The 27,719-nt window shown below is 43.5% G+C and overlaps 1 protein-coding gene across 1 annotated transcript; it reads right to left on the reverse strand.

Moving 5' to 3' along the window:
- Positions 1–1,917: 1,917 nt before the first annotated feature.
- Positions 1,918–23,726, reverse strand: GABRQ (gamma-aminobutyric acid (GABA) A receptor, theta). The gene is made up of 9 exons (XM_005872352.2): positions 23,316–23,726; positions 21,229–21,317; positions 15,252–15,319; positions 12,808–13,028; positions 10,858–10,940; positions 10,197–10,334; positions 9,469–9,621; positions 7,952–8,205; positions 1,918–7,374 (listed from the first exon to the last, which is right to left on the reverse strand). Exons 1-9 carry the CDS (start codon positions 23,462–23,464, stop codon positions 6,448–6,450), a joined length of 2,082 nt encoding a protein of 693 aa, XP_005872414.1. The 5' UTR covers positions 23,465–23,726; the 3' UTR covers positions 1,918–6,447.
- Between the last annotated feature and the right edge of the window lie 3,993 nt (positions 23,727–27,719).

Below are 27,719 nucleotides of genomic sequence, written 5' to 3' on the forward strand. Positions count from 1 at the left end.
TCTCATGGCACACCTAAAGTAACTACTAAAATTCTGTGGTTGAAAATCACTGATTTAGAGAGCTAGCAGTCTGGGTCAAGTAGAGCATGGATAATGCTGAAAAGGAGGCTTGGGACATTGGTCAGATTAGTAACAAAAAAGGTGAAGATTATATGAATTGAGAAACATAGGAAATGGTAGCTCCTTCTGCCCCCTTATCTCCAACATTGATGTCCTTATTACCTCATGGGCCTTTGTTTTCAAAGAGCAGGACATTGTACTTAGCCATGGCTTAGGAGAAAGCTACCTGGGCCAAGGATCTGTTCATTTTGTCTCCCACTGCACCCATCTTTCTGCTGACCTCTGAGACTCTGGAGAGTATGTCTTGACATACCCATAGATGTATGACTTGACAGCATGATTCCAGAGACTCATGACAAAGGGATGTTTTGCTCTGATGAAGGTGTCCTGTAGATCCTACTGTCTTGCAGAAAATCCTTTATGTATACCCTCACTATTGGGGCTTGGGATTACTTAATGAAGCAAAAGAGGGGTCTCTCTACTTATTGAGGTCAGGGGTACTTTAAATGAGAGGATAGGAATCACAGAATGATTCAACAGTGGTCAGGCAGCTTCCAAAGATGGCAATAGGAAGGCCTTTTCCTCTAGCACATGAACTACCACCAGTCTCATCAGGAAGAATGCAAATCCTGCCATAGCTGAGTTGGTCCTGAACAAAGTGGACCTGGAGATGCTCAAGCCTTCAGTGAAATCTCTGACAAAACTACAAGTAACCTTATTTTGGCATCTCAGTTTCAAAATTCTTCTGAGAGTTCTGTCAATAGTGGGTACAGATGAAAGGAAGTGTGTGTAAGAGATAAATGGATGAACCCAGTATTAAGACAGCAATTCCCAATAGGTAGATGAGATGACCAACATGGACTCTTTCCTCTTGTAGGGCCCCCTCAGCCAACTGACTTGTGGCCCTATTTATGGGTGACCCAATTCTCATTTAGAGAATGAGACTGCCAGCCTAATGCCTTTCTAATCAAGAGGTTCAAATCCCATTTTGATGGTCCAGGGACTTCATTAGACACTTCCATGACACTCAACTGCTGAGCCACATTGGCCAGGACAGCGTGGCATTTTAATGAGACTCTGCAAACTTTCAAAACCTGAATATGATGTTCTCTTTTCACCTTCACAGGGCTTTCTTTTTTATCTTTAATTTCTTTATTGGTTAAGGTATTGTTCTCTATTCTTCACATCTACATCAGCAAAGGACATTTAATTTTTTTATAAAGACCGCCCCAATGGAAATAAATGTCCATATTGTATTTTGGCACCACAATGGCTTGCTATGTTTTGAAATACTTTTGTTTAAAATGATTAGAATAGCTTGTGCAAAAGTGTAAACTAATTTTACTAGTAACTGTGACATTACCATTTCCCTTCCACTCAGAAACCCTGGATTCAAATGCCCCAGGGTATGAGGAGGACAATGTGCAAAGCCAGGGGAAGGTGAAGATGGGCAATGGAAATGAGAGGTTTCCAGGGCTCAAGTAAAGCTCCCTCCCAACTCAACAGAGAGGAAACACAATGACCCATAAACGTATTTGCCATCATATATATATATATTTATTTTCTTCTTTTGGCTATTTACAAACCTTTATTTCATCATAATTTTCAGAAGCATAATTTTATGGTTTCATTTTTTTTAATTCAGAACTGCTCAAGTATTTTTCATGCGAGAATTTACATTTAATAAGAATAAAGGGCACCAGGTCATCTTGTGGGGTCTCTGCTGCTCTGCGTCCTTTTGTGGGTCAGGCCATCCAGGGCACGTGGATCTTAGTCCTCTTCCTTTCTTGGTTTTCATCTCCTGGACCCAGCACCTCTCCTGAAGAAGTACATGCGTATATGTGTAGTTTTACTTTATTTCATCTGCCTCCAGAATGACATTGGCTTGACTGGCTTCTGAATAATTCCTTGGCACTGTGGTCAGTTGCACTACACCTGGGTACCTTCAGTTCTGCTGATGACTACTGACCCCAGGGACGCAATCTAACAAGATGGTGGGTGCAAAGTCTCACACATGTTGAGTCAGCAAAGGTGACCCTGACCAACTGGGGCTTTTTCATAATTGAAGTATTTGAGGATGACACTGTAACACCCCCCTCCCTACCCTGAAAACCCAACACTGATAATAAAGATTTCATATTGATCACAGGACATTATACAACAAACATGAACACAATGCATTTTGTAGGACAAGTCACAATTTCCTTTGATGCTCAGCACCACAATAGGGTACCATATTGGTGGATAACTTAGCAAATGCATTCATTAGTTAATAGCTCAGAATGTTAGTTAGCTCTTTTATGTACAGAATAAGGAATGGCCACAGTCTCAGAAAAACACAGCTCTAAATATACAAAGACTTTGCAGCATTGCTATTAACTAGATGAGATGGATTGTAAGAATACATTTGACAAGCTCTAGTAAGACTCAACAGCTCCTCTGTTAGTTCTGCAAAAGCAACCCACAGTGTCAGATGGAACAGGAGAGAATTTGGTAGGAAACATGTCCCACATAAATACAATAAAATGACACTTTGAAGAGACAGAGGGTGTCTTTCCCATGGTAGTGATGGAGAGGGTATTTGAGGGGGAAAGTTAATATGATAGCCCATGTGAGGAAAAGAAAGGGAAATTGGTAGAGGATTAAGTGGGGGTTGCTCCATCCCAGACTTAGCAACACCTTTTCCTCTGCCAAAGATCAAAATTATCTATCACCACAAGCACTCTCTGGCTGGGGCTGAGAGAGGCTCCATGGGCCAAACCCCAGGAATGCCCTACTTGATGCTCTGCACTTCTAGAGTTATTTAGTGTGAGGTATGAAATAGGAGGGGATATAGGCAGCCAGTTGGAGGAAGGTGTGCCTGTACCACTGGGGACAGCTGAGGATAGGGTTCAACAATGATGCTGAAGACAGAACACACATTGAACATGACAAGGGGCGATCTGGCAATTTTCAAGCTAAAATGACCAAGTCCATGGCAAACTCACAAGGTTCAAGTTTCTGAAAAGATGTCATTGCCAGACCTCCGCCTCACCTTGACACTTAGCCTCACACAGTGTGAGTTGCAGTACAGTTCAACACATTGCAGCACATTAGGGCAATATATTCTTTTTAAGATATACTATTATATCTAGCTATGTGAATCTATAGATATTTACAACTGGCTTCTCTACTCTTCTTCTGTGCTTTGAAGTTTTCCTGTGCATTGCTGCCAGACCCCTAAACCCTATTTTTGTCCCCGCTGATCTAGTCTCTTTCACTAGTATGACCTCACCCTAAAGAACTGCTTGCCTCCTATAGGGCTCAAAGGCCCTCCAGGATCTTGGAAACCCAAATCCAAACCAACCAACCAACCAACCAACCAACCAACGTTTAAGTCTTCCTGTAGCCATGGTGGGAGCTTCATATGTGGGGTCATTGCTACCCCTCCAGCCTGGATCTCTCTGTGAGGGGTGTCCAAAAAGAAAGAAGCAATCTTAGACTTTCCAGGGGCAACTTTCTTGTTTTTAATCTGTCTTACAAGATTTGTGTGTGTGTGTGTGTGTGTGTGTGTGTGTGTGCGCGCGCGCGTGCATGTGCACATACAAGTGTAAACACATGTAATTGTGTTTGTGACATATGTGCGGCTGTGTGTTTGTGTATTTATTTGTGTGTACTAGTATATGTATATACTGCTGAGGGTGAGTGCCCAACATGTGTATCATGTATGTGTGACTCTGTAGATCTCTGTGGGTGTGTATGTGTAGGAGGCTATATTTATATGCTGCATCTATAGAAAAGAAGAGGAGAGGTGACAAAATGGGTTGATCCTGGCAGGCAGTCCCTGGGACCTATTGTACTTCTCTTCTTGGTCAGCCTTCACACCTTTCTAATTATCTCTTTCCCTGGAGGGGGTGGAAAGAGGGAGTTCCAAATCCAAGGCTGAAGTTCAACAACAACCATCCCAGGGTAGCTACTAAAGCACTGCTGCCCCTGAATGGACTCACCACCACAGTCCATGCCTGCAGCCATCTCCCAGGTACCTTTGGTTCTCTGTATCCAGCTGTTAGCATCCAATTCCCTGAGTCATTTCCTCACATCACCAACTTGCTTGGGGCTGCCTCCAAGGTCAGGCTTACAAGGTGGTTGAAATAAAGGGATGAGTTATCAAGGCTATATACAACCATCTCTATAGTTCTTTAGTTCTTTATATCATATTTCTGTTCTCAATGCATCTTTAAGGCATTCCAAACACGTCCTTCCAGGACAAAGCAAAATGTTCTGCACTCCCAACTTATCCCACAATTGAGCAATTCCTACCTCAAGGCACTAAATTATCACTTCCTAAGACTTTAGGACTACATTCACTTCTATCCAGGAGATAGCACAAATGGGTGGAGGGAGAAGAAGAGAAGCCACTCCCTGAAACAGGAATTGGAAAGAAGCAGTTAATCAGCCTGGCCAAAAAGACACCTCCCCCTTCATGTGGGAACAGGCCAAGGGAATTCTGTTGGTTCTAGAAGAGCCACCAACAAGAAATACATATGTTTTCAGGTGTATTTCCTTTCACACCCATTCAAATCAGATAAACAAGCATAAGTATGCACACGTGCACTTAGGCCTACACTCAGAATATACCCATGTGTGTACACACAAGCACACACATACATAAATCACAAGTTTACACACTCTTTCATAAGGGTGCATACACACATATATGTATCCACACATTGTTATATATACATTCTTATACATACCAATAGAGATTTACACTGATATACATATAGCTATACAGCTTCTCAAATAGTTGTATGTGCACATAGAACTACCTTGATGCACGCACACACACACACCCTGGTATACACAGAAACAAACACAGAAACACAGTTAAAAGGGGAGGTGACTGAGGGATTGCAGGGAGGCTGCCTAGGAAGGAAGGAGGACCATATGCTGAGTGCTTTGCAAATCTTGTTCCTCCATGGCCTCAATCAAAGAGTTGGAGTTGTTTGGCACATTAGAGCACAAACTAATTTCTACTTCCCTTAGAAGCCCCCGTGAGTGGGCAGTGCCCATATTCCATGTGTTCACACTGGTCACTGGCCTCTTCCTGCAGAAATGCTCCAGGTACCATAGAATGAGGTGTGGTGCCTAGCAGAACCTGATGGAGCACCCCCTTTTGTAAAGTGGAGGGGAGAAAAAGGGAGTGCCTCAATTGAGAGAGTTAAGTGGACAAGAAGGAAGAGCAAGTGGTGTGGCTTTACCACTTACTGGCTGCATGTTCTCAAGTTCCATTTTCCCCCCCTTGGAACATTGGGACAATGTGCTTTGCCTTCTCTAGCTCACAGGGCTCCTGTGAGGGTCTGACGATATGATGGTTCAGTGAGCTCATTGACACTACACTGGACAAATAGAAAGGATTAGTATAGAGATTCACAACAGTTGTTCATCTGCTATTCTAGATCAGATGGTGAAGTAGCAAGTCAGAACTTTTCTAACTCTAATCTTCATTCACCACGTATTTGTTCTATGACTAGTGTTCAAATCAGCATCTGACCTAGACAGATGTACTAAGTCCCTATTGTCAAGCATTCTGGAGCAGAAACATAGACAAGAGAAATATAGACAAAGATGCCAGTTCAATTTGGTTAATCTCCAACTTGACATTACTCAGCACCTCACAGCTCCTGCTGGAAAAATGCTCTCTCACCTGACATTTCACTCAGCACCCCTACCTACCCACCTACATTCCACTCCCAATCTTGTGCTACAACAACACACTCAAAATAAAACAGAAAAATAGTGCAAAAAAGGCACTTTCAAAAGTCCTCAGTTTTCCTAGAGCCAGTCTACTGCACTTCCAAGCCATAGATAGCCCTTTCCCTGTGCATCCTAGCCCAACTAAGCTTGACTTTCTCCCATAAAACCCTAAGCAACAGGTGAGCAAGGACCATAATCACTAGGAGGGGGGAAAAGCATAAGAAAAAAAGTAATGAAAAAGAAAATTCAACACTTTAGGGGGACAGAAAAGTCACCAGAAATGTTTGTGCAAAGGGCTCAGCTACTTCCTCTGTCCCTCAAGCTGGCTTCTCTCTGTCCTCTAAACATTTCCAGGGGCTTTTCTGTACTTATTAGATATTAAAAATATTTGAAAAGGTGGCAGTCTTTCAGTAGAAACGGAAAATCAATTAGCTATTGACCTCTAACTCTTTCTCAATCCCTTTCCTTCCAGCCAGAACACGTTATTACCAACTACTCACCACCTCATGTTTATAAAGAGAAAGGTAGAACTGATTTGACTGTCCAAATAACCAAAATTAAATTAACAAAGGAAAGAAGGCAAAATGGAACCAAAATAAACTGTGAAAGGAGCACAGCACAGTGTCCCTGCTACTCTGGGGCACTATGGGACTAAAAGCCATGGTATGGCCAGTAAATAATGTTGAACACCACAAAGGCAAGAGGGAAGAGGATCCGGCACCACTTATCAATCTTAGGAATGTAGTCAGGGTCAAAGATCTCAGAACAAAACCTTTCCCTGCAGGAATGCCCAGGGCTTGGGGGGCAACTATCATCAGATTCTGAACTACTGTCCTCATCTTCATCAAAGCCCATGAAATTGTCATCATTATGGCTCCAGGTAGTGTCAGCATCATGCTGTAGTTGGTTCTCAAGGTCAAGGTAGTCTTGTTCAACGTTGATGTCACCAGGCAAGTGAAGGAACTCCTCACGGCATCTATGCATGTTATCAGGCTCACAGCTTGCTTCTTGCACGCACCCCTGGCCATGGACGAGCAGATGCTTTCTATTGGGGCCATAGCCATGGTTGTCATCCAAGCTGTAGCTCTCTTCAGGGTCTTCTGGGTCACAGAAGGTCTCAGCATGGCAATGGGCCTCACCAGGATTGTAGATTTTGGTAGGAATAACACTGCCATCAGTCTCAAAACCATTAAAGTGAGTGTCACCGCTGTGCAGTGCCTGCTCTGAAGTGGAGGAGAGATCATTCAAGCTTTCTTCAGTGGCCAGCCAAGACTGGAGCGAGAGCGAAGACAGTGAGCTGAGGCTTTCTGAGGTGGCCAGTGGGACCCGCTCTGAGATGAAGGTCAAAGAGTCGAGGCTCTCTGGGCTTGTTGAGTGGGCCTGCACTGGTCTAGAGAGAGGAGAGCCACTTTCGTCTTTGATGTCAAACTGGTCATCTTTTGAGGAAATAGTGGATAGACTCATAAAGTCAGCAGATTCACATCCTACATGAATAACCACTTTCGGGGAGGGAGGAGCACTTGTGATCATTTCGACTGACAGAATCTCCTCTTCCTGGCTTCTCTGGCACACACTGGGCTGAGGAACAGGACCAAGAGGCTGTTAGCATGTAAGGGAAGTCCCTGGTGGCTGCCAAATCTGTGTAACTCTGAGGCAGCTGCTCCCTCTGGAGTGCTGTGTGGTGAACAAGGCAAGGCCTCCTCAGGCAGTTAAGATTTGGCTCCCTGTGAAGGAGGGAGTGGTGCTAGACATTAATGTACCACCAGTAGCAAAAGCCTCAGCATGGCTTTGGGAGTCAGAAAAGCAAAGGAAGGAAGGGTAAACCAGCTCTCTGTTGTCTGTTTTTTTTCCCTTTCGACCTCCTTATGCTCCCTTTTGCTCTGGCTCCATTGCTTGCCCTTGGAAGCATGCTAAATGGACTAGATTTGAAGACCAAAGGTCTGGGGAAATCTAGCTCTGCCACTTACAAGCCTTGTGACTTGGAACAATGTCTTAACCTATAGAGGAGTGATAATAAATTTTTCTACTTCTTTGTTATCTGGTGTGTGTGTGTGTGTGTGTTAAAGGAATTACTAAGAAATGTGAAAGGGTCAAGTGCTAAGCTTAGGCTAAAGCGGTACTCAGGAAAAGCTGATTATCAGCCAAAATGTCAAACCTGCAGCTCTGATTCCTCCTGGTAGCGATAGTGATCCATGATTTTTCGGGCTCTGCTGTGTTGCCTATGACGGCGCCGAGTTCCTACTCGGCTGTAGAAAAGATAGTTGATGTAGACATATTCCAGCAAGGACAGGAACACGAAGAAGAAGCATACAACCATATAGATGTCAATGGCCTTGATACAAGAAAATTCAGGGAGTTTTTCCCGCAGGTGTGAATTGATGGTGTTCAGGATGAACATTGAAGTCAGACCTATAAACAACATGGCATAGGTGGCTGAAGTTCTTAGCAAACCATTGGACTCATAGTACAGGAAGGGAACAAAGACAATTTCTGGGGTGGGGAGGGTTCTCAGCAAAAAAAGGCCTTCAGCTCTCTAAGTGTGGGGCCTTTCCTCTTTTTTTCCTCCTCCCCATCTTCACACTGAGCTCGTGCTTCAATAGTTCAGCGACTTCTCATTGCTCTTAGGATCAAGTAAAAATTCTCTAGCTATGATTTCACAGTGATTTACATCTCCAGTCCCATTTTACCCTATACTGGCCCTTACCCTTTGGCTTCTAGTCCATATGCTTTTCTTTAGTTCCTCAATACTAAATGAGATCACATCCCTAGAAGGTTTTGTGAGCCCTAAAATATTACAGAAATATAAAGTTTTAGTATAGTATATCTTCCTAAAGAAGGAGTCTAAGGAGTCTGCCTCAAAGATGGTGAAGGAGAAACCAAACCTAGATCTAAGACACACTGCTTTCTTTGTGGTGAGGCCAGATATACTTAGGAGTTGATTTCTTAGGCCCCTCCTTGATACTGCTAAAAAAAACTTTGATGCTCCCCATTGCTTAGCCATGAAATTCCAACTGCTTAAACTACATTTTAAGGTCTTTCAAAGTCAAACCAATCTTTCTTTCTGCTACTCTTCCCCAGCTGCTGCCCCAAGCACTTTATGATTTAGCTCCCTTTTAGGGCCCCTGTGCCTTTAATCAATTTATTTCCTCTTTTAGGAAATGGCAAGTCTTGTGTCTCTGCTCCTACAAGTCTTGAAAACCCAGTTCATGCAATAGTTTCTTGGGGAAGTTTTAGCTAAAAACAAAACAAGCAAACAAACAAACAAACAAAAAACTGGGTCATTTCCTCCTGTGGATTCCAGTGTCATCTGTCTTGGTCTTCCACTAGATACTCATTGAGGGCAGCTCCTTTAAAAGTCCTCTGATGCTTAGTAGGGCATTTTGATATGTTGTTTAATCAATGTTTGTTGTATTGCATTTCTGATCTGCATTTAGGACTTGTCCATTCATTTATATATCCAGAAAATAATGAATTCTGGTACTTTGGGCCTAACACATGAAGATCCCAGCCCTTATTTTTTTCACACCTGTTGGTCTCTCTGCTGGGGATTGGCTGAGTACCTGTACAAATGCTTTCCTTGCCCTTGCAGTCACACACTGTTCCTATATTTTTCCCTTACTTTCAACTTTTTTTCCTCTCTGGGATTTGGAAGAGAGGGAGGGAAAGACCTACCGATTGTCACCCTGGCTACAGAAGATTCATAGTTCATCCAAAACGTTGCCCAAGAAGCAATAGTGGTGATGATAGTAGGCCAATAGACCTGCACAAGGTAGTTGATAATTTTCCTCTGGATCAGGAATCTCAGTATTAGTCGCACATAGGAACCTGGCAAGAAGACATACTGTTATCAGGGTGGCAGGTCCAAGGGGATTTTCAGGGTTAAGTATAGGATGGAGGAAGGGAAATCAATGGGCAGTTCAATTTCTAATACTACAGCCTTGGTGGTCTGCCGAACAGACCACATTTGCTGCCTTAAGGACAGTGACAATGGCACGTGTCCGTATGGCATAGCAAATCTACTTTCTTCTTCTTCCTTTCTCCCTTCCTCCATGTCAACTGAAATTTAAAAATTGGAGAGACTTGACATGTTTTAAAGCTGCAAACAGATGGAGGGTGAGAGGCTGGCCCTGAGAGGAGGCCTGCTTTTATCAACACAAGCATGAATCTTTTATACCTGTGGAGTGTTAAACTTGGCCAAGTGCTTCCACACCCATTTCCTTATTTGCAGAGAGTAAGCCACAGGGACTTTAAGAAGGGTGCTTTTGGAAGGTTCCAGAATCAGGAAAAAAAATAGCAAAGGAGGCCATGCAGAGTGTAGAGGTCCAAGGCAGAGGTCCCCAGAAGTTTACCAGGGTACCAAAGAGACAAGAGACAGGAGACAAGGAAGTAGTTAGACCCACCTGTGTAGAAAATCTCCTCTTTTCTAGTTATTATTTTTCCCAGGAGGTTAAACTGAGGGATCTGTAGCTTTTCAGTCCCCTGGATGGCATTCTCATCACCTTCCCAGTATAACATGATGTCTTCAACCGTGTAACCATCTGAGAAACAGAGAGTAACAGTTATCCAATCTCAGAAAGCAGGGATAGGCAGATTTCAAACTAGCACAGTCTGTGGAATCAAAGGATGGTTGATACCTGCACTTTGGGGGTTCCTTTGTGTTTTGTTGAGTCTGAGTATTGGGGAAGGGGGTACTTGGAAAGGGAACTCTCAGTTTGGAGGTGTATTGTTGTTGTTGTTTAGCCAGGAAGGAAAGCACAGCAAAGAAATGTGTTCCTACCCACTAGCTTGTGCATAATTTCCCAATAGCAGGGTAAAATTTTCTCATGGGACTATTTACACCCTAAAGTCCACCTTCTCCCAGATGCCATGTCTGTCTGTCTATCTATCTATCTATCTATCTATCTATCTATCTATCTATCTATCTATCTATCGAGGAGAACAGAGACAGGGAGGGAGGGAATAGGGGAGATATGTCATTCCTGTCACTATCAAGTCTGTCTTTAGTTTCTCAATGTCCACAAACACAGGTAGGGAAGAAGGGTCCATGAGAGATAGACATACAGCTCTCCACCTCCAGCTTGCAAATCTGCTTGTCCAAAGGGTATTTCTGAAGATTCATAGAACAAGCTGCTGTGGTGGTGAGTCTGCAAAGGAAAAGCAAAAGGAAAGGAAAAGTGAGTCTAGCCCAGGCAAGCAGCCACTCCTGAGAACATTGCAACGTTGGGGAAGGAGAGGTATCCCAAGGACTGACCTGTCCAACACCTTCCTGTACTTCCTACACTAGAGCTGAACCCTCCCTCCTCCTCTACTTCTTTTCCTCCCTCCCTCCCTCCCTTCTTTCCTTCCTTCTTTCTTTCCTTCCTTCCTTCCTTCCTTCCTTCCTTCCTTCCTTCCTAAAGGTAAGATGACTTACAATTGTGTAAGGAGGAGAGAGGGACATTGTATGTGACAAAGAAACCAAAATATCTGGCTGGACTTGAATGAATAATATATGTGTGGCATGTCAGGATACCTCAGGGTGTCCGAAGAAGAAGGGCCCTTGAGGAAACTGAATGCAGAGACAGAAAAAAGGACTTTCTTGCTTAAGAAACAGCAAGATTGCCAAGAGGAAACTGCTGCACTGAAGCAGCTAAAGCTCCACATCTGCTGTGCAGTGCTCACATGAAGTCCTCAGGTATGGATGTAAACAGTGGCCCAGACCCATCTTTGGCCATGGAAGCTGTTCCCACCCCACAGTGCTCTCATCTTTGTGTATCAGACTTTGAGGGTACTGTGAACTAGCAAAATGTCAGTGGATATAAATGGGTAGGAGGGATAAGGTGGGCCATGAAGTGTTGGGCAGAGACTTCAAGTAGCCTTGTGTTGGGTCCATGAGAGGAATCTGAGGAGGAATCTTGAAGAAGCTGGGGAAATGGGAGAAGTGACCAGTGCAAACAGGATAGTTTTAAAAGCTCTCTGTCATCTGAGCTGAGGGGCTCTGCTCCAGCCCTTATTCTACCATTCCCAGCAGCTAACCCCAGCCTAGCCCCTTTCAACTTTTGAAATGATGTCCATTTTTCACAGTGGGTAGGTTTTGTGTGTGTGTTTGTGTGTGTGTGTTTGTGTGTGTGTGTGTGTGTGTGTGTGTGTGTGTGTGTGTGTGTGTCTCCCTTCTGTGAATCCTCCATGCAGCACTAATCAGATGAGGTCCCTTTTAAATGAAACAAGTGTGATCAGTGTCTTGTTCCATGCAAGCTTTGTTATTCTCTGACTCCAGCACCTTGTTCCATGGGACAGTGGATGGACAAATAAGAGGGAAACAAGATACAGAACAGGAGTACCCTAATGAAAGAGAGACCCAGAGATAGAGCTGAATCCTGACAGCTACCTCTTGGGGAAATTTTCTGAGCTAAATTTCTCTCATGTCTAAGTGATGGTTTGTAAGAGATGACACTGTGTAGAGAACATTGGTGGCTGTCTGCAATGCTATATATGGACCAATGAGGAGTTCTAGCATGCACACATTCTGTGCGTGCAGAGCCACAGACAATACACCCATACTGCATACCTCTGGGTCTCTACATGATACAAATATGACCAATGGCACAGCTCGGGCCCCCTCCCTTACTGCATGGACTTCAGAATTTATATGACTCCCTCACTGCATGGGAGAGAAATGACACAAAGATAAATAACAGAATTCTATAATGCTAAAGCATTGATTTTCCAGTTGAAAGAATCAAGGAGGATTTATTGACAAAGAAGGCATTTGAGTTAGCAACTGAATGATGGCCAAGATTTGGACTTATGGAAAGGGCCACTCCAGACAGAAGCAACAGCAGAAGCCAAGGTGTGGAGACAGGACAGCTAAGGATGTCTGTGGAAAATTGGGTAGGATGAGTGAGGGGGCAGTGCAAGACAGGTTTGAAGAGCAACGGGATCCTCCGTGTGTTCCTTAGAGTGCGTTCATGGGATACTCAGTGGGAATAATGAAGCCTGCCAGGAGGCTCCCCTGACCTTTGGGAAACTCACCGGATGCCATAATGCACTGTTCCATCTGGGTGAAGCTGAAACATACGATTTTCCACAGTCATGTCAGGCACTAAGGTATCCTTGCTATTTAGAAAGTAGCAGTCGGGGAGCCACAACTTGTCAGCCATCTGATAGTCCAGAGTCAAGTTTAAGTTGGTCTCACAGTATGCTAGACGTGGATCTTTCCAGGTTTGATGAAAAAACATCGTGACCTTACAGTCCTGGGGAAAGAAAAGTAAATCTCAATTGTGAGCAAGGTTGTCCAACTTTTCATTCTCAGAGTGTGTGTATGTATGCAGGTGTAAGAAATCTATACTAATAAAATCCTAGGTGGTCCTCACACCCTCGGGCGACAGCCTCACGTCATCACAAGATGGCCACCACAAGATGGATGGCAGGGAAGGGCAGTTGGGGGTGAACAGGCCATCAGGCGAGGGCAGTTGGGGGTGAACAGGCCTGCAGGGGAGGGAAGTTGGGTGCTACCAGGCTGGCAGGGAAGGGCAGTTGGGAGCGATTGGGTCAGCAGGGGAGGGCAGTTGGGGGCAATCAGGCTGGCAGGGGAGGGCAGTTGCAGATCAGGCCAGCAGGGGAGCAGTTAGGGGTGATCAGGCAAGCAGGCAGGTGAGTGTTTAGGAGCCAGTGGTCCTGGATTGTGAGAGGGATGTCCAACTGCTGGATAGGACCTAAACCGACAGTTAGACATCCCCTGAGGGGTCCCAGATTGCAGAGAGTGCAGGCCAGGCTGAGGGACAACTCCCCCCCCCTCCCGCACAAATTTTGTGCACCAGGCCTCTAGTCCTATTAATTAAAGCCTATGTGGTCATCACACACTCATGCTGTGAAGCCCTCATGCCACAATGAGCAATCACCAGGAGGCTGCGTGCGCAGTGGGTGCACATGGGTGGGCGGGGCTGCGTGCGCACGCAGGTCGGCAGGGGCTTGACGCTGCATGCACAGCATGGAGGTGGGTCCCGTGGCTCCATGCAGTGAGGCCTGGGGTCCCACAGCTCCATGCAGCACGGAGGCAGGACCCCTGGCTCTGGCTTACTTCTTTGGGGCAATCCATTGAGGAGCCCCGGATGGGTGGGCAGGGCCTACCTCTTTGGGGTGATCGATCACAGGGTTACCGCACTGTGAGAGGGCACAGGCCAGGCTAAGGGACCCCCGCCCCCACTCTGAGTGCATGAATCTTATGCACTGGGCCTCTAGTACATTATAACTATTGATGACTAATGAAACATATGTAGAATGTTAAATGTTAAGAATAATAAAATTAACTCTGGGGAATTAAAATCCAGGTTAAGAAATAGAACATTATCAATAATTTTCAAGTTTCGATGTATCCCTTTCAGAATATATTTCCTACACCTCCCAGCAGTAACCATTTAAATCTTAGATTTAAATGACAAGAATTCCCTTGTTTTATGTTGAAGTTTTTTTTAATCTATGTATGTGTTTCTAGGAAACATATTGCTTAGCTGGACCTATTTGAAGATTTTTTTTCCCAAATGGAATCAAACTGTATGAATTCATAATATTCTTATTTCACTAAAAATTATATTTGTGATATTCATTCAGGTTGCTGTGTGTAATTAAAATTTGCTCACTTGCATTGCTTACATATTGGATAATATTTCTTTATATGAATATACTATGTATATTATTGTGTGAACACACCATTCATGCCAAAATCACAATGAAATAAGAATTATAAAGTGAAAGTTCTACGTCACACCCCCTCTAAGAACAGATGGGAGTTTCTAATGCTCCTGCCTTGCCAACATTGATATTGTCTGACTTTTGACTTTTGTAAATCTGGTAGATAAGTAATAGGGTCTCATTGTGGTCTTATTTTTCATTTCACTGATTAATAATAAATTCAAGCATATTTTCATATTTTTATTTGCTACTTAGTTTTCTTCACAAAAGTAAAGTTCATGTTCAAATTTTCTGATCATTTTCTTTTTGGTTCTTAGTATTCTTTTTATTAGTCCACATGAATTATTTATATTTTTGTATCAGTCCTTTGTGCTGCAAATATCTTAGTCCATTCTAATTTATCCTTTCACACTTGTTAAACTGGTTTTGTTTGTTTTGCAAAACAAAAGTTCCAAAAGTTTTGGCTAAACATAATTTTTATATAGTTGAAGTTACCAGTATTTATTTTTATGGTTTGTGTTTTGTCATTTTTATTATTAAGTCCTTATCTACCATAAAGGTGTAAAGACAGTATCCTATATTATCTTTTAGAAACTTCATAAATCTTTTAGGTCTAGAATCCATATGGATTTATTTTTTTATTCCAAGTAGTTGTAGTTTCCAAAACCTACTGTTTCTCCATATGAGCTATGTTGCCTGTCAGAACAACTGGAGTTGGCTTATGACTTTGCCCATTGTTCCATGTACTTTGTCCCCAGTTTTACAGCTGGAGCTGGCACACTTACCATAGTTATTTCTGAGATGTGTTCAATATTGGATACATACATAGATATTCCCACAGGCACAGGGTCACCTGCAATACAGGAAGACAATATTACATGTAGGGTAAGATAAAGGGTAAGAGTCTGAATTCAGGAGCCAGACTGCCTGGTTTTGAAACCCATTTTGACATTTACTTGCTGTGTGACCTTGAATAAGTTACCTAACCTCTCTGAGCCTTTATTTCCTCATGGGTAAAATGAAGATCATTTAAGCACTGGTCTCATAGTGAATGCAGACCAAGAACTTAGAGCAGGGCCTGGCCCCTGATACACTAAAAAGGAAGAAATTAGGGCAAAATAAAGAGAAAATAAGGTGATGAAACACTCTTAAATGTTTTCCTAATAAAAACTAAGGCACAATAAACCCAAAACCAAGAGCTAAGATATTTGGTGTGTATGATATTTGTATGAGTGCATGTGGGTGTGTCCATGTGTGAGGGAAGGTGTGTCTTTATGTGAATGAATGTGTGAGATGTGCACATGAGTTTATGTGAGCATACTCACAGGGATGAGTAAATACGTGAGTGTGTTCATGTGCAGGTAAATGTGTCATTGTGTACATAAGTATATGTGAGCATGCCTGTGTGTGAGAGAATGCATAAGCATGATTGTGAGCTTCAGTGTGTGGTCTGAGAGTAAATGTGAGCACATATACATGTATATAGGCATGTTGTATGAGAGTGAATCTATTAGTGGGTTCATGTGCAAATGAATATTTGTGTGTGAATGAGTGAATGTGTGACTATGTGTGAGTGTTATGTGAGTTTGTTAACATGTAAAGAAATGTGTGAGCATGGGTGTATTTGGGAACATATCTGTGTGTGTGAATGTGTGTATATAAGTATATCCATGTGCATGAGTGAATCTGCGTGTATTCATATGTGTGAATGCATGAACATATTTGTGTTTGCATACATGGTATGTGATTAAACATGTAAGTGCATGCAATAATGTAGGCATGTTGGTGTGTGGAAGTGAATGTATGAATGTGTTCATGTGCAAGTGAATACATGAGCATCTTTGCATTTGCAAGTTTGTCTGTACATGAATGAATTTGTATTTTCATGTATGTGAGCATCTTTGTATGTGAGTGACTGTGTGACCATGTACATATGTGAATAAATGTGGGCATGTTTACATGTATGAATATTTCAATATTATTTAAATGTTTTTGAGGGAGTGAATGTGTGAGCATCTTTATAAATATGAGTGTATTCATGTGAGTGTATTAATGTGGATGTGTGAGTGAAGGTATGAGAGGCAATGAATGTAAGAGCACATTTCTGAGTGAATGAATGTGTGACCATTTAATTGCATTTAATTGAGTGTACTGTGTGGGAGTGAATATGGGGTTGTCTCTGTGAGATTTTTTACATATTAGTATATTTGTCAGCATGTCCATGTGTGAGTGAATACATGGTCATGTTTGTGTGTATAAAGTTGTCTTTACATGAGTGTATGTGGGTATGTTTGTGTGTTGAGTCAATATGTCTGTTTACATGCATGAGTATGTTCATGTGTGAGTCTGTGTTAGTATGTTAAGTGCATATAGGAGGGAATGTATAAATGTGTGCTTTTATGAGCATTTTTGCATGAGTGACTCCACATGTGTGTGAGTGAATATTTGGGGATGTAAGTGAACTTTTGAGTGTGTGATTGCATGTGTCTGTGTGAGTGAGCATGTTCATTGTGTGAATATGTGAATATTTGTGTATGTTACCTTGTTCATATGCAAGAAATAACTGTAATACGTTATCACACTTATATATTCACATTCATCATATATATATATATATATATATATATGTGTGTACGTAAGCATATTTATGTACTTGAGTGAATGTGTGAGCATGTCTGTGAGTGTAATTGAGTGTGAGTCTACGTGAGTGTGGTTGTATGTGAGTAAATGTGTGGCCATGCTGATGTGCAAGTGAGTTCATGAGCAAATTCATGTGAGTTAGTATATCACTGTGCAGGTATGAGTGAATTGTGAGCATGTCAATATGTGCATGCTGATGTCTATATGTATTAATGAGTGAGCATGTTTTTGTGTGAGGATATTTGTGAGAGTTGATAAATATGTGGACATGTTTGTGTGTGTGAATGAGTGTGCTCATGTGTAAGTGAATACATGAGTCTGTTTGTGTGTTAATGTGGGAGTATGTGTATGTGAGTGAATGCATAATTTCATGTGTGTTAATGTTTAAGTATGTATGTGAGTGAATTTGTGAGTGTGATTGTGGATGTGAGCATGTTTGTGTGTGGATGTTTAGCTATGTTCATGTGCATATGTGAATGTCTGAGCATGTGCATCTGAGTGTATGTCACTGTGTATATATGTGTGAGTAAATTCATTAGTGTATTGAAGAGTGTGTATGTTAATATGGTGTGTGTGTGTGATTGAATGTGTGAGTGTGTTTCTGCCTCCTGGCTTTCTTTTTAAGACCTAGGTCTGAGTGCTGCCCATTAAAATGTGATCAGGAATGTGAAAATATATACTAAACTATAAGATATTGTGGGAAAATGCATTTTCATTGTTTCCTCATTGGCTCAAAGCTGCCTTCACCAAGCCCCACAGCTAAGTCATTATTCTATGTGTAGTACATCACACTGCTGCTATGGAAACATGTATGACACCTGCAATTCAGCCCATTGGTTTCATTGCAGGCTGACTACCCAGAAGCTGAGTTGCTAAGTGGGAAATGTGTTATTCCTATCTCAGTTCTTCAAAATGCAAAGTGCTACTGGGATTCAGCCTATGAATGGCAGCTGAGAAGTAAATGGGCCTCTGTGTGAGGTCATAGCCCAGACTCTAGCATTCAGGTTTATTGTGAATAATCCCCATAAAAGTGCTCTGTAGTGACAGGGGTTTCTAGACATGAAGTTCTTTATTACAGGCTTTCAGGTTCCCCGCATTCCTTCAGAGGATGGACGCTGTGTTAGGCAAGTATCAAGCCCCAGAGAGGCCAGGCAGTCAACCCCTCACCACCTCACTGCACTGTCAGACTTCTTATCCTAGACCAGTGATGGCGAACCTATGACACGCATGTCAGAGGTGACACGCGAACTCATTTTTTTGGTTGATTTTTCTTTGTTAAATGGCATTTAAATATATAAAATAAATATCAAAAATATAAATCTTTGTTTTACTATGGTTGCAAATATAAAAAAATTTCTATATGTGACATGGCACCAGAGTTAAGTTAGGGTTTTTCAAAATGCTGACACGCCAAGCTCAAAAGGTTCGCCATCACTGTCCTAGACCATTCAGTGCCACTCAAGCAACCCTATCTCCTATAGAGCATACCCATGTCCAAGGGCTCCCAGTTAAAGGGGCAAGTGGGAGCTGAAATACAGTCACCAAGCCATGAGTCCTGGCTCAGGGATATAGCCTGGAGAAAAGGGACCTCAGACCTATTTATATTTTATCCACCTAGAGGGGACACCTTATGTGCTAGCAGTGGTCAAGATAAGAGCTTAGCTAAGGTATCCCACATCCCTATAAGCATAAGAAAGGGGAATAAGAAGCTTCCAGATAAGGTGTCTAAGTGCTCTCTCTGGGGTGATGGCCTCAGCCCCATATCCCATTGCTGTCCCTCCTGATGGGCTCAGGAAGGCAGGAAAAGTGGGAGGGGGTTACCACTTCCCTCCCTCTGGGAAACTGTGTTGTCTCACCTCTTCTTCCTCCCTATAATCCATCAGAATACCAGAGGAAGACAAATAAATAAAAGAATGATGACGATGTCCCATTCATTCCTTCACTCCACACCTATGTCATGCCAGGTGCTGGGCTAGACAAAGTCCTCAGGGGTCTGCCTTTGGCAAACACTGTGAAGTCCACTTCTCTTGCCCAGAAGGAAGCAGCTTTGTTAACTTTCCCAGGCTCCTCCTCTTCATCCTCTTCCTCTTCTTCTCAACGATATAATCTGAACCTGACCCAGTTAGGTGTGACCTCTGCATTCGGGTTGTGTATGTGTGTGCCTGGGTGGGAGGGGGGCTTGAAACTCTACTTCACTTCAGACACAAAGGGGAATCTGACTCTGTCTAGTGGGAGACTTTACAGAGAGTCCTGGTTCCCTCAACCTTGAATCCCCTAGCTCATATATCCCATTGATTGCTTCCCCTCACAATACAACAGCCCCAGACTCAAAGCCTATAGTGTCTCCTTCTGTATAAATGTTAGAAGGTCCAGTGTTCTTCTAGCCCTCCTACATTCATCTACTGTTTGGCCAAATAAGAAACTCATCTTTTCTCATATGCCCCAGTCTGCATGTTCATAAAGCGCATGAGGAGTTTGTCAAGATGCTAGGCATCAGGTGTAAACAAATGCAAATTAGCTCAAAATATGGATATATTGTGAATCAGCCACATCTGACAATCCCCAGAGGTTAGTCCTTGCCCTGCTCCTTACCCCTAGCCCTGGGGCATCTTGAAACATTTCTGTATACTGAAATGGATGTTGGTCAGCCTTTACTGAGAAACAAGAGAATGAGGAAAAGAGAAAACATAGTAGCTACTCCCTTGACACCCACCCACTGGTGCTTGGTGCAACTGATCAAAAACCAGTGTTATGAAATGGGATACTGGCTGTGCCCTGACACCTGAATTTTTATATTGAAAAGAGCTTGCCTTCTGCCCTCTCCATTCCTGCTTCCCAGTCCCAGTGCACACTCACCTTGGATCCTGGGGCTGCACATTCTGCCCTCATGGAAGGAGCACACAGCAAAGGAGACACGAGTGAAGTGTCCCACCTCCAAGCTTAGCCCAGGGTGACCACCTTGGTTTTCAATGTGCCTCCCCAGGTAAATCACAGTCTTCCACCCCTCTCCCTGAAAAGGTCTATGACAAAGGAAATTCCCCACAGTTGTAAGCCCTTTAGGGTGGAGGCATTGCATATTCAGACGACCTTTCTCTATTCATATGTACAAATGTTAACCATTAGCATTCATTAACACTTTAGAATGGGGGGGGTCTACTACCACCTGCAGGAAGTGGAATGCTTTCTCTGACTTAGCCATTCACTCTTTTTTTTTTTTTTGCTTCTTTTCTGTTCCTTTGAGCAGAAATGTGACTAATCTCTATTTAATGCACAGTTCCTTTTGCTTGTCCTTGGTCTAGGTTTTCTGGGTGTCCCTTGGGCTAGAGGATGCTACTCCTGTTCTGAGGGCTGCCTGTCCCTTATAAATTCTGACCCAGGCCATTTGCCTTTTCCAAGTGTGTGTGTGTGGGGGGGGTATGTAGAGATATAAGGAGAAACTGATGTTTATTTTTCATTTCTCATCTCTGTGCTTGAGGTCTGAGTACTAAAGTAAAGAGTTTGGATTTTATTTGTCAGTTAAATAAAGCCATCAAAAGTTCCTGAGGTGATCAGGCTGAATTTATAAAGATCATGCTGCCTGGAGTGTGTTGAATAAAATGAGCTTGGTGGGAACTAAAGGTTTAGGGAGTAAACAGAGGACCGGTGAGTAGGTGACGTAGACAACACAGAGGAGACCATGCCTTTAATTTTGAACTAGCTGAATAGGGTGAGTGTCCAGGGTGCCCAGAATGTATATTCAAGTAGAAGAACATGTTACTCTCCACAGATGGGACAGAAAATTCTAGCCTGAGAAGCATGACACTTGTTTTGTTTGGCATATCCATTTCTGGGGTTAGCACTATCCCAGCCATAGCAGAAAGTGCTCTTCAGGCTTTCTCTGTGTAATTGTAAGAGTATGGAGGTAAAGAATAGGGCTTCTTTCAGAGAAGTGGGGGAAACTCCAGGGGTAGAGCAAAAGGCCTGGAGATTGGAGGCCGGATGGTGTTCACTGCAGATCTCTGAAGGGGAGAGGCAGAAGTCTTGAGTTAGGGGAGTGTCACTGGTCAGCTTATTGAGTAGGGGTAGCTTGTTGTATCTCAGCTGTTCCGCCTAACATGACTCTAGTGTCTGGACGTATCTTACCTCCAAAATGTGGTCTCAGACGGGCATCATATCCTGACAGCACCCTGTCCAAAATCTTGTTAACCACAGCTTCATTTGCACAATTTTTGCTAAAACAGAGAAGTCATCAGTAAATGTCACATTGCTTCTCAGAGAACAAACACCAAAGAGCACGCCAAGTGTCAGCTTGCCAGGGCCTTCCTTTCTCCTGCACACACACAGACATGTACAGTCATACATGTATGCGTCTCTCCCTGCTCCCCTCCCTCTCTACAGTGAGTCAGCCAGAAGTGCAGCAGTGACGCACTTTCCTCCTCCCCCTCCAAAGCTTTTATCCAGAGGATGGGGCACACAGATTGGATCCTGGTTACTAGGCAGGTTTAGGGGTGGAAAGGGGGAAGGCTATAGGAGATGTGGAGAGGGGATGGAGGGGACAGGTGGGAACCCTCAGATAAAAGCATTGCTTCAATCCCCTAAGAAACCTCACCTTACCATCAGCCTGAATACAGCTTTCTGGGTTGGTGGGAATCTTTACAGGGACACCTAATTGCCTCAGGAAAGTCATTTTCTACCTTTAGTGCCCTCCTGAGCTGAGCCAACCAGTTCACATTGCCACTACCTGGGCTAGGGCTGGGCGTTTTGTTGTCACATCTATGTGAACCTTTTTGTACACCTGTTTTAAACACTTGGCATATGGCATATGACACAGAGAGAGCCTGGCTTATGTAGCAAAGATTTATGACCCTCACCCAATCAAAACATTTCAGATTCTTGAGGCTCAAGGCTGTCCTAAAAAAACAACAACTTGTATTCTGGGAGCAGGCATCTCTCTGGCTAAGTATGTGCTTCTAGCCTAGATGTGTCTTGGGTGAGTATATATAAGTAGACCCAGCTCAGCCCCGCAGAGCCGATCTTTCCAGAAACCTCTGATGTGCTCACCCAATTCATCTAGATCTTCAGTGGGTCTCTTTCCCCCAAAAGGGGCTTGTGAATTGGACAGGCTCTGGCTATCACTATGGCTTTTAGAATCTTTGACGCAATGACCAGGGAATGTCAACCCCTGTGCATTTCAGTGTGCGTGTGTGTGTGTGTGTGTGTGTGTGTGTGTGTGTGTTGGATTGAGGTTGAGACCATTGCAGAGCTGTCTGCTGGAACCTTGCTCAACTACCCCCCCTTTTTTGATGACATGTTCATTTCTGGTTTGCCATTAAAATTATTTCCAATCATCTTTAATGACAAAATTTCATTATACATCATTCCAAAGTGTGCACATAAATTACTCCTAAATTACAGTAATGCATTCCCACCTGTTTAGGACTGCATATTACCCATATGCCAGCACTCAGGTTCCCTGGCCAATGCAAATACACATTTCTGTGTGATCTACACATAAAGGTTGACTGTTTAACATCTCTTCGGATATTTGCAGACTCAAACAAACTTAAAATCAAACACAGAAAAAAACCTGAATCTTCAAATGTTTTCACAGGAGTACGTACAAAAGTGCACCCCTCTTAGACCACCTGGTTATACGGTTATACAGCCACCGATCGCACTATCTGTGCTCCTGTGAAGTTGAGTCATTAATTTCTATCTGCGGCATCAGAAAAGGTCCTCACTGCTCAACATGCACACGCAAGAACACACACGCATGCGCCTCAGGGAACAGACTAAAATGCGCACTCAAACAGGTGTCTCTACTGCGTATGCTTTGAGACTTGCCCATCACCCTGTACCACCACCTCCACTCCAATCCCACAAATGCCAAAATACGTGACTGAGGAAAACTGCCCACGGTCTTAGTTCCTGGGAATGGCTGGCAGACCCTGGGGTGAGGGCATCCTCTCCCCACCCCCGGGGCTGCAATTTGGGCATACAGGGCTCTGTCAGGCGCCACAGTAACAGGTGGGTTCCAGCACAGGACTTTTTTTCAACAGGTCCCCTCCACTCCCACCCAACTTCCCTCAGGGGACCCGCAGGCAGGGCCTGAGTGCCAGGGCTCCCTGACCCTGGGTCTAAGCCTCCTCCAACTCACTCTGTCCAAGTGGCATGAGGGTGCCCGCCTTGCTCTGTGGCTGCCCTGCCCGCCCTGGTGGCAACTGGCTTACCAATTGAAGACATTCTGGACGACTTCAGGCATGGTCGAGGAGAGCTCGATGTAGAATTCCGGGAGGGAAGTGGTGTTGTTGCCCTCTGAGAGCCATGTCCTGATGAGTAGCAGGAGCACAGCGGCTCGCAGCATCCCTCTGATGCCCATGGCCGCAGCGCTCTGGGGGCCCGAGAGCGCTTAAGAGAGCCCACTGCCACTGGGACAGGGACAGGGTGGGGACAGTGCAGGGCGGGAGGATGCTCGGGGGTCTCTAGGAGACAGTAACTAATGTAAGGAAAGCAGATAGGGGGAGAGGAGCAGCCCCCGCAGCTCTGCGGCAGGCATCACCTCTTGGATGCTCCTGGCAGCTGTGATGGTGCGCTCCTGCAGCCGCTTCAGGCTGTGACTGGGCACCCAGCTGGAAGCTTGATGGCTCCACCCACTCCTACCACGGCAGCACCCGCTGAACCAATCCTGCACATACCAGTTGCCGCACAAAAAGGCGGGAGCTCTTGTCTCCACCTAGAATCTGCGCGCTACTGGGTATCTCTCCCCCCCAACCTGCCCTCCCCTCCCTCTTTCAGGCCTCTGCAGAGGTTCCCAAGCTAGCCTGAGACAGACAGGGGCAGGGCTGGGCTGGGCGGGGAAGGGGGAGGGGAGCCACCTGCTAGAGGGCTAGGAGCTGATCTGTTGCTAGGGAGATTGGCTTGGTCCTGCTTTTCCTCTTTGCAAAATGAAAAATGTGCGTTTCTCTTGGATAAGCATGTGCTCAAGAGGGTGAGTGTGTGTGTGTGTGTGTGTGTGTGTGTGTGTGTGTGTGTTTTGAAGGGAATGAGGTGCTTTGACTACCCTGGCTGAATCTGTGTTCTGAAAGAGCTGGACACATTTGGGGATCAGGAGATATCTGACTGCTTCTCATTACCAAACCCCTGGCTCTCCAGTAACCCCACGTGCCTTGCCTCTGGGTGGAGTGGACAGTGATCACGAATGGGTTTTATGGCACCTCTGTGGCCATAGCAGGAGTGCCTCTTCTTAAGTATGGAAATTGGGCTCCAGGAGACTGAGAGTTTCTTGAAGGCTTTAGTTTCCCAGAGTATCCTTGACTCCAAGTTTGGGTCCCTGGGACAAAACTTTGGGAATTGGAAGGGTTTACCAACTAGGATCATCCTGAGTTGTGACACTGTCCCCTAGCCAGGGCATGCAGAGTTGAAGTGAGAATCTAAGGCTGACACCATTGAAGGGGAAAGAAGGCAAAGGCGAGTGTTTCAGATGTTCAAGGGAATTAGCCCCTGGAGAGCAGGCCATGCCAATACTCCTAAATTCTGGCCCTATTATGTGGAAAAGCCTGGAACTTTGACTAGAGGGCTCTTATTCTTTCCACTACCTTGAATATTGTCCTATGAAACAGAAGGATCTCAAAGAATGAGGAAAATTCTCCACCCAACCCCTTCTGTCCTTCCCATCTCAAATCCAGGACAAAGCAAGTTCAAAAAGAGGTTCTCCTCACAGTCCATGGGCCAGAAGGACAATCAAGAAATAGACCTCAGTCATGCTCACCAGTGTTGAACCTCCTAAGGCATGCCATTGGGAAGGATTGCAATGAAAATAAATTTCAAGTCCACTCTTGTTTAATTAGAACATTCACACAGAAATACAGCCCTCTTACCCTTTCTCTCAGCATTTGAAGAAGTGAATTGGGATTGCTTGTGCCCAGCAGAGCTTCAGTTGCCTGGTTGGCTGAGGTTTCCCCAAGGTAAGGGTTTAACTTTTTATTTCTGCTTTCTTAACCATTTTAGAATCAAACTTTAAAAGTCTTACAGTTCTCTGCCTTCTTTTCGCGAACAGACCACCCTCATATCTTCCTTTCCCTCACTTTCCCCTGCTATTGCAGCAAATGTTCTCCTTCCCATGGGTGCAAAAATAAAAAAGGATGGTGGGACCTATATGTCACTTACTGTCATATACAGGAGTGGATCAATCGAACCTACTCCCACTGCTATTAGTTCTGTCCCCATTGTCCCTGGTCACACAGGCATTATTGTAGAGAGAATCTTACACCATTCCAGGTCATTTTGTCCAAATATTTGGATTGTAATATGAGAAAACTGAGGCCCATATAAGAAAAAGGGATTAAGCACATACAAAATGGACACATAACCATTGAGGCCCAAACTAGAATCCTGTTTCCAGGTTTGCCTATTTCCAGAAGGTTATGTTTCCTGTGACTGAGCTTTGACTGGAAGTTCAGGCAACCGCCAGCAGGTGGGAGTAGATTTATTTAGATGTAGGATGTTCCCAGCAACCTGGAATTAAATTCCACAGGCAGTGGGTCCCTCATTTGAAGCTTGAAGTTATAATTTTTGGGTGACCTTGTGACTATGGAGAGTGTCAAAAGGTTGATGATGATGATGAATTCACTTCCAGACCTTATATCCCAGAGGGCCCTCACAAGAAAAAGAGGCTGAAAAGCAATAAAAAAATACCAAAATGTACTTGTTGAACTTTTGTCTATTAGAAGATCCATAAACATACAAATTGAATGGACTCAAGCCTGAATTTGGGATCATGTTATAGGAGAAAGAACATTGACCTGAAGTTAGTCCATTTGTGTTCTGAACCCAGGTCCTACCACATGACAGTGAATGTTCCAGTTTGACTGGAGTGTAGGGTAAATTTAGAGTTAGACAAGCGGTAAGAGGCAAGAGATTAGGCAGAACCTGGCCTAGTGAGCACCACGCACACAATGCTCAATAAATAAATAAATAAAGCAAGAAAGATAGTTTTGTACTTACTTGTCCAAACTAAGGAATTTGATTCTTATTTTAGAGTCACCATAAGCTTTTGAAGTGTTTGTGCAGGGAATGACTTAATCAGAGTGGTGCCTTGGAAAAATCCCTGGTTACTTTGGAAAGGAGGAACTGGAAGTGAGATTGAGGACAATGAGAGCAGTTAGGAGGGTATCTTATACCTCTGCTTCTGGTAATGGCAGCCTAGGTGATTTGGACTAACTGTCCCAGGGAGTTCAGGTAAACAAACTGGATGAAATATAGGAAGAAGTTATCTTCATAAAAAGCTAAAACTAATGAGGCTGATCTATAGATTCAACGAAATTCATATAAAAATTCCAAAGGCGTTTTTTTGAACTAGAACAAATAATCCTAAAATTCATACAGAACCACAAAAGGCTACCCCACCAAATAGCCAAAGCAATCCTTAGAAGGAAAGACAAAGCTGGAGGCATCACAATTTGGATTTAAACTTTTTAATAAAATTATAATGAAATAGTACAGTACTGTCATAAAAAGAGACACATAGACACATGGAACAGAATTTAGAGCCTAGAATAAAGTCCAAGCATATACAGTCAACTAATATTTGAGAAGGGAGCCAAGAAGTCTCAGTGGGGAAAGGATCATTTCTTCAATAAATGGTGTTGGGACCCTGACCAGTGTGGCTTGGTTGGTTGGAACATTGCCCCATACACCAAGAGGTGGCAAGTTCAGTCCCTGATAGGGTCATGTGTGGGAAGCAGCCAATTGATGTTACACTCTCACATTGATCTCTCTCTCTCTCTCTCTCTCTCTCTCTCACTCTCTCTCTCGCTCTCTCTCCCTTCCTCTCAAAGTCAGAAAGAAAGAAAGAAAGAAAGAAAGAAAGAAAGAAAGAAAGAAAGAAAGAAAGAAAGAAAACTTAAAAACTAAAATAAATGGTGTTGGGAAAACTGGATAGCCACATGCAGAAAATGAAATTGGATCCCATCATAGAATACATAGGGAAAAAGCTTCTTGACATTAGTCTTGGCAATTATTTTATATGACACCAAAATTATAAGCAATAAAATAAAAAATAAAAATGGGACTACATCAAACCAAAAAGCTTCTGCACAGCAAAAGAAACAATCAGAAAAATGAAAAGGCAACCACAGAATGGGAGAAAATATTTGCAAACCACACATCTCATAAGGGGTTAAGATCTAAAATATATAAGGACCACATACAATTCAATAGCGAAAACACCAATAATCTGATTTTAAAACTAGTCAGAGGCACTGAATAGATATTTTGCCAAAGAAGACATACAAATGGACAACTGGTACATGAAAAGGTGGTCCACATCACTATTCATTAGGAAAATGCTAATTAGAACCATGAGCTATCACCTCATACCTGTTAGAATGGCTATAATAAAAAATACAAGACAACAAATGCTGGTGAGGCTGTGGAAAAAAGGGAACCATTGTATACTTGCTGGTAGTGTACATTGGTACAGCCACTATTGAGAACAGTATATAGGTTCCTCAAAATGTTAAAAACAGAACTACTATATGATCCAGAAATTCCACTTTTGGGTATATATGTGAAGGAAATAAAATCAGGATCTCAAAGATATATCTGTACTTCCATGTTAATTGCAGCATAATTTA

The sequence above is a fragment of the Myotis brandtii genome, unplaced genomic scaffold (assembly GCF_000412655.1).
Source record: "Myotis brandtii unplaced genomic scaffold, ASM41265v1 scaffold376, whole genome shotgun sequence".
Lineage (NCBI taxonomy): Eukaryota > Metazoa > Chordata > Mammalia > Chiroptera > Vespertilionidae > Myotis > Myotis brandtii.

Coding starts and splice junctions, on each gene's coding strand:
- GABRQ (XM_005872352.2), bottom strand. CDS start 23,464: ATGGGCATCAGAGGGATGCTGCGAGCCGCTGTGCTCCTGCTACTCATC. Junction 15,320..21,228: donor TCTGAGACCACATTTTGGAG/GTAAGATACGTC, acceptor CCTGTATTGCAG/GTGACCCTGTGCCTGTGGGA. Junction 7,375..7,951: donor AGGAGGAATCAGAGCTGCAG/GTTTGACATTTT, acceptor CCTGTTCCTCAG/CCCAGTGTGTGCCAGAGAAG.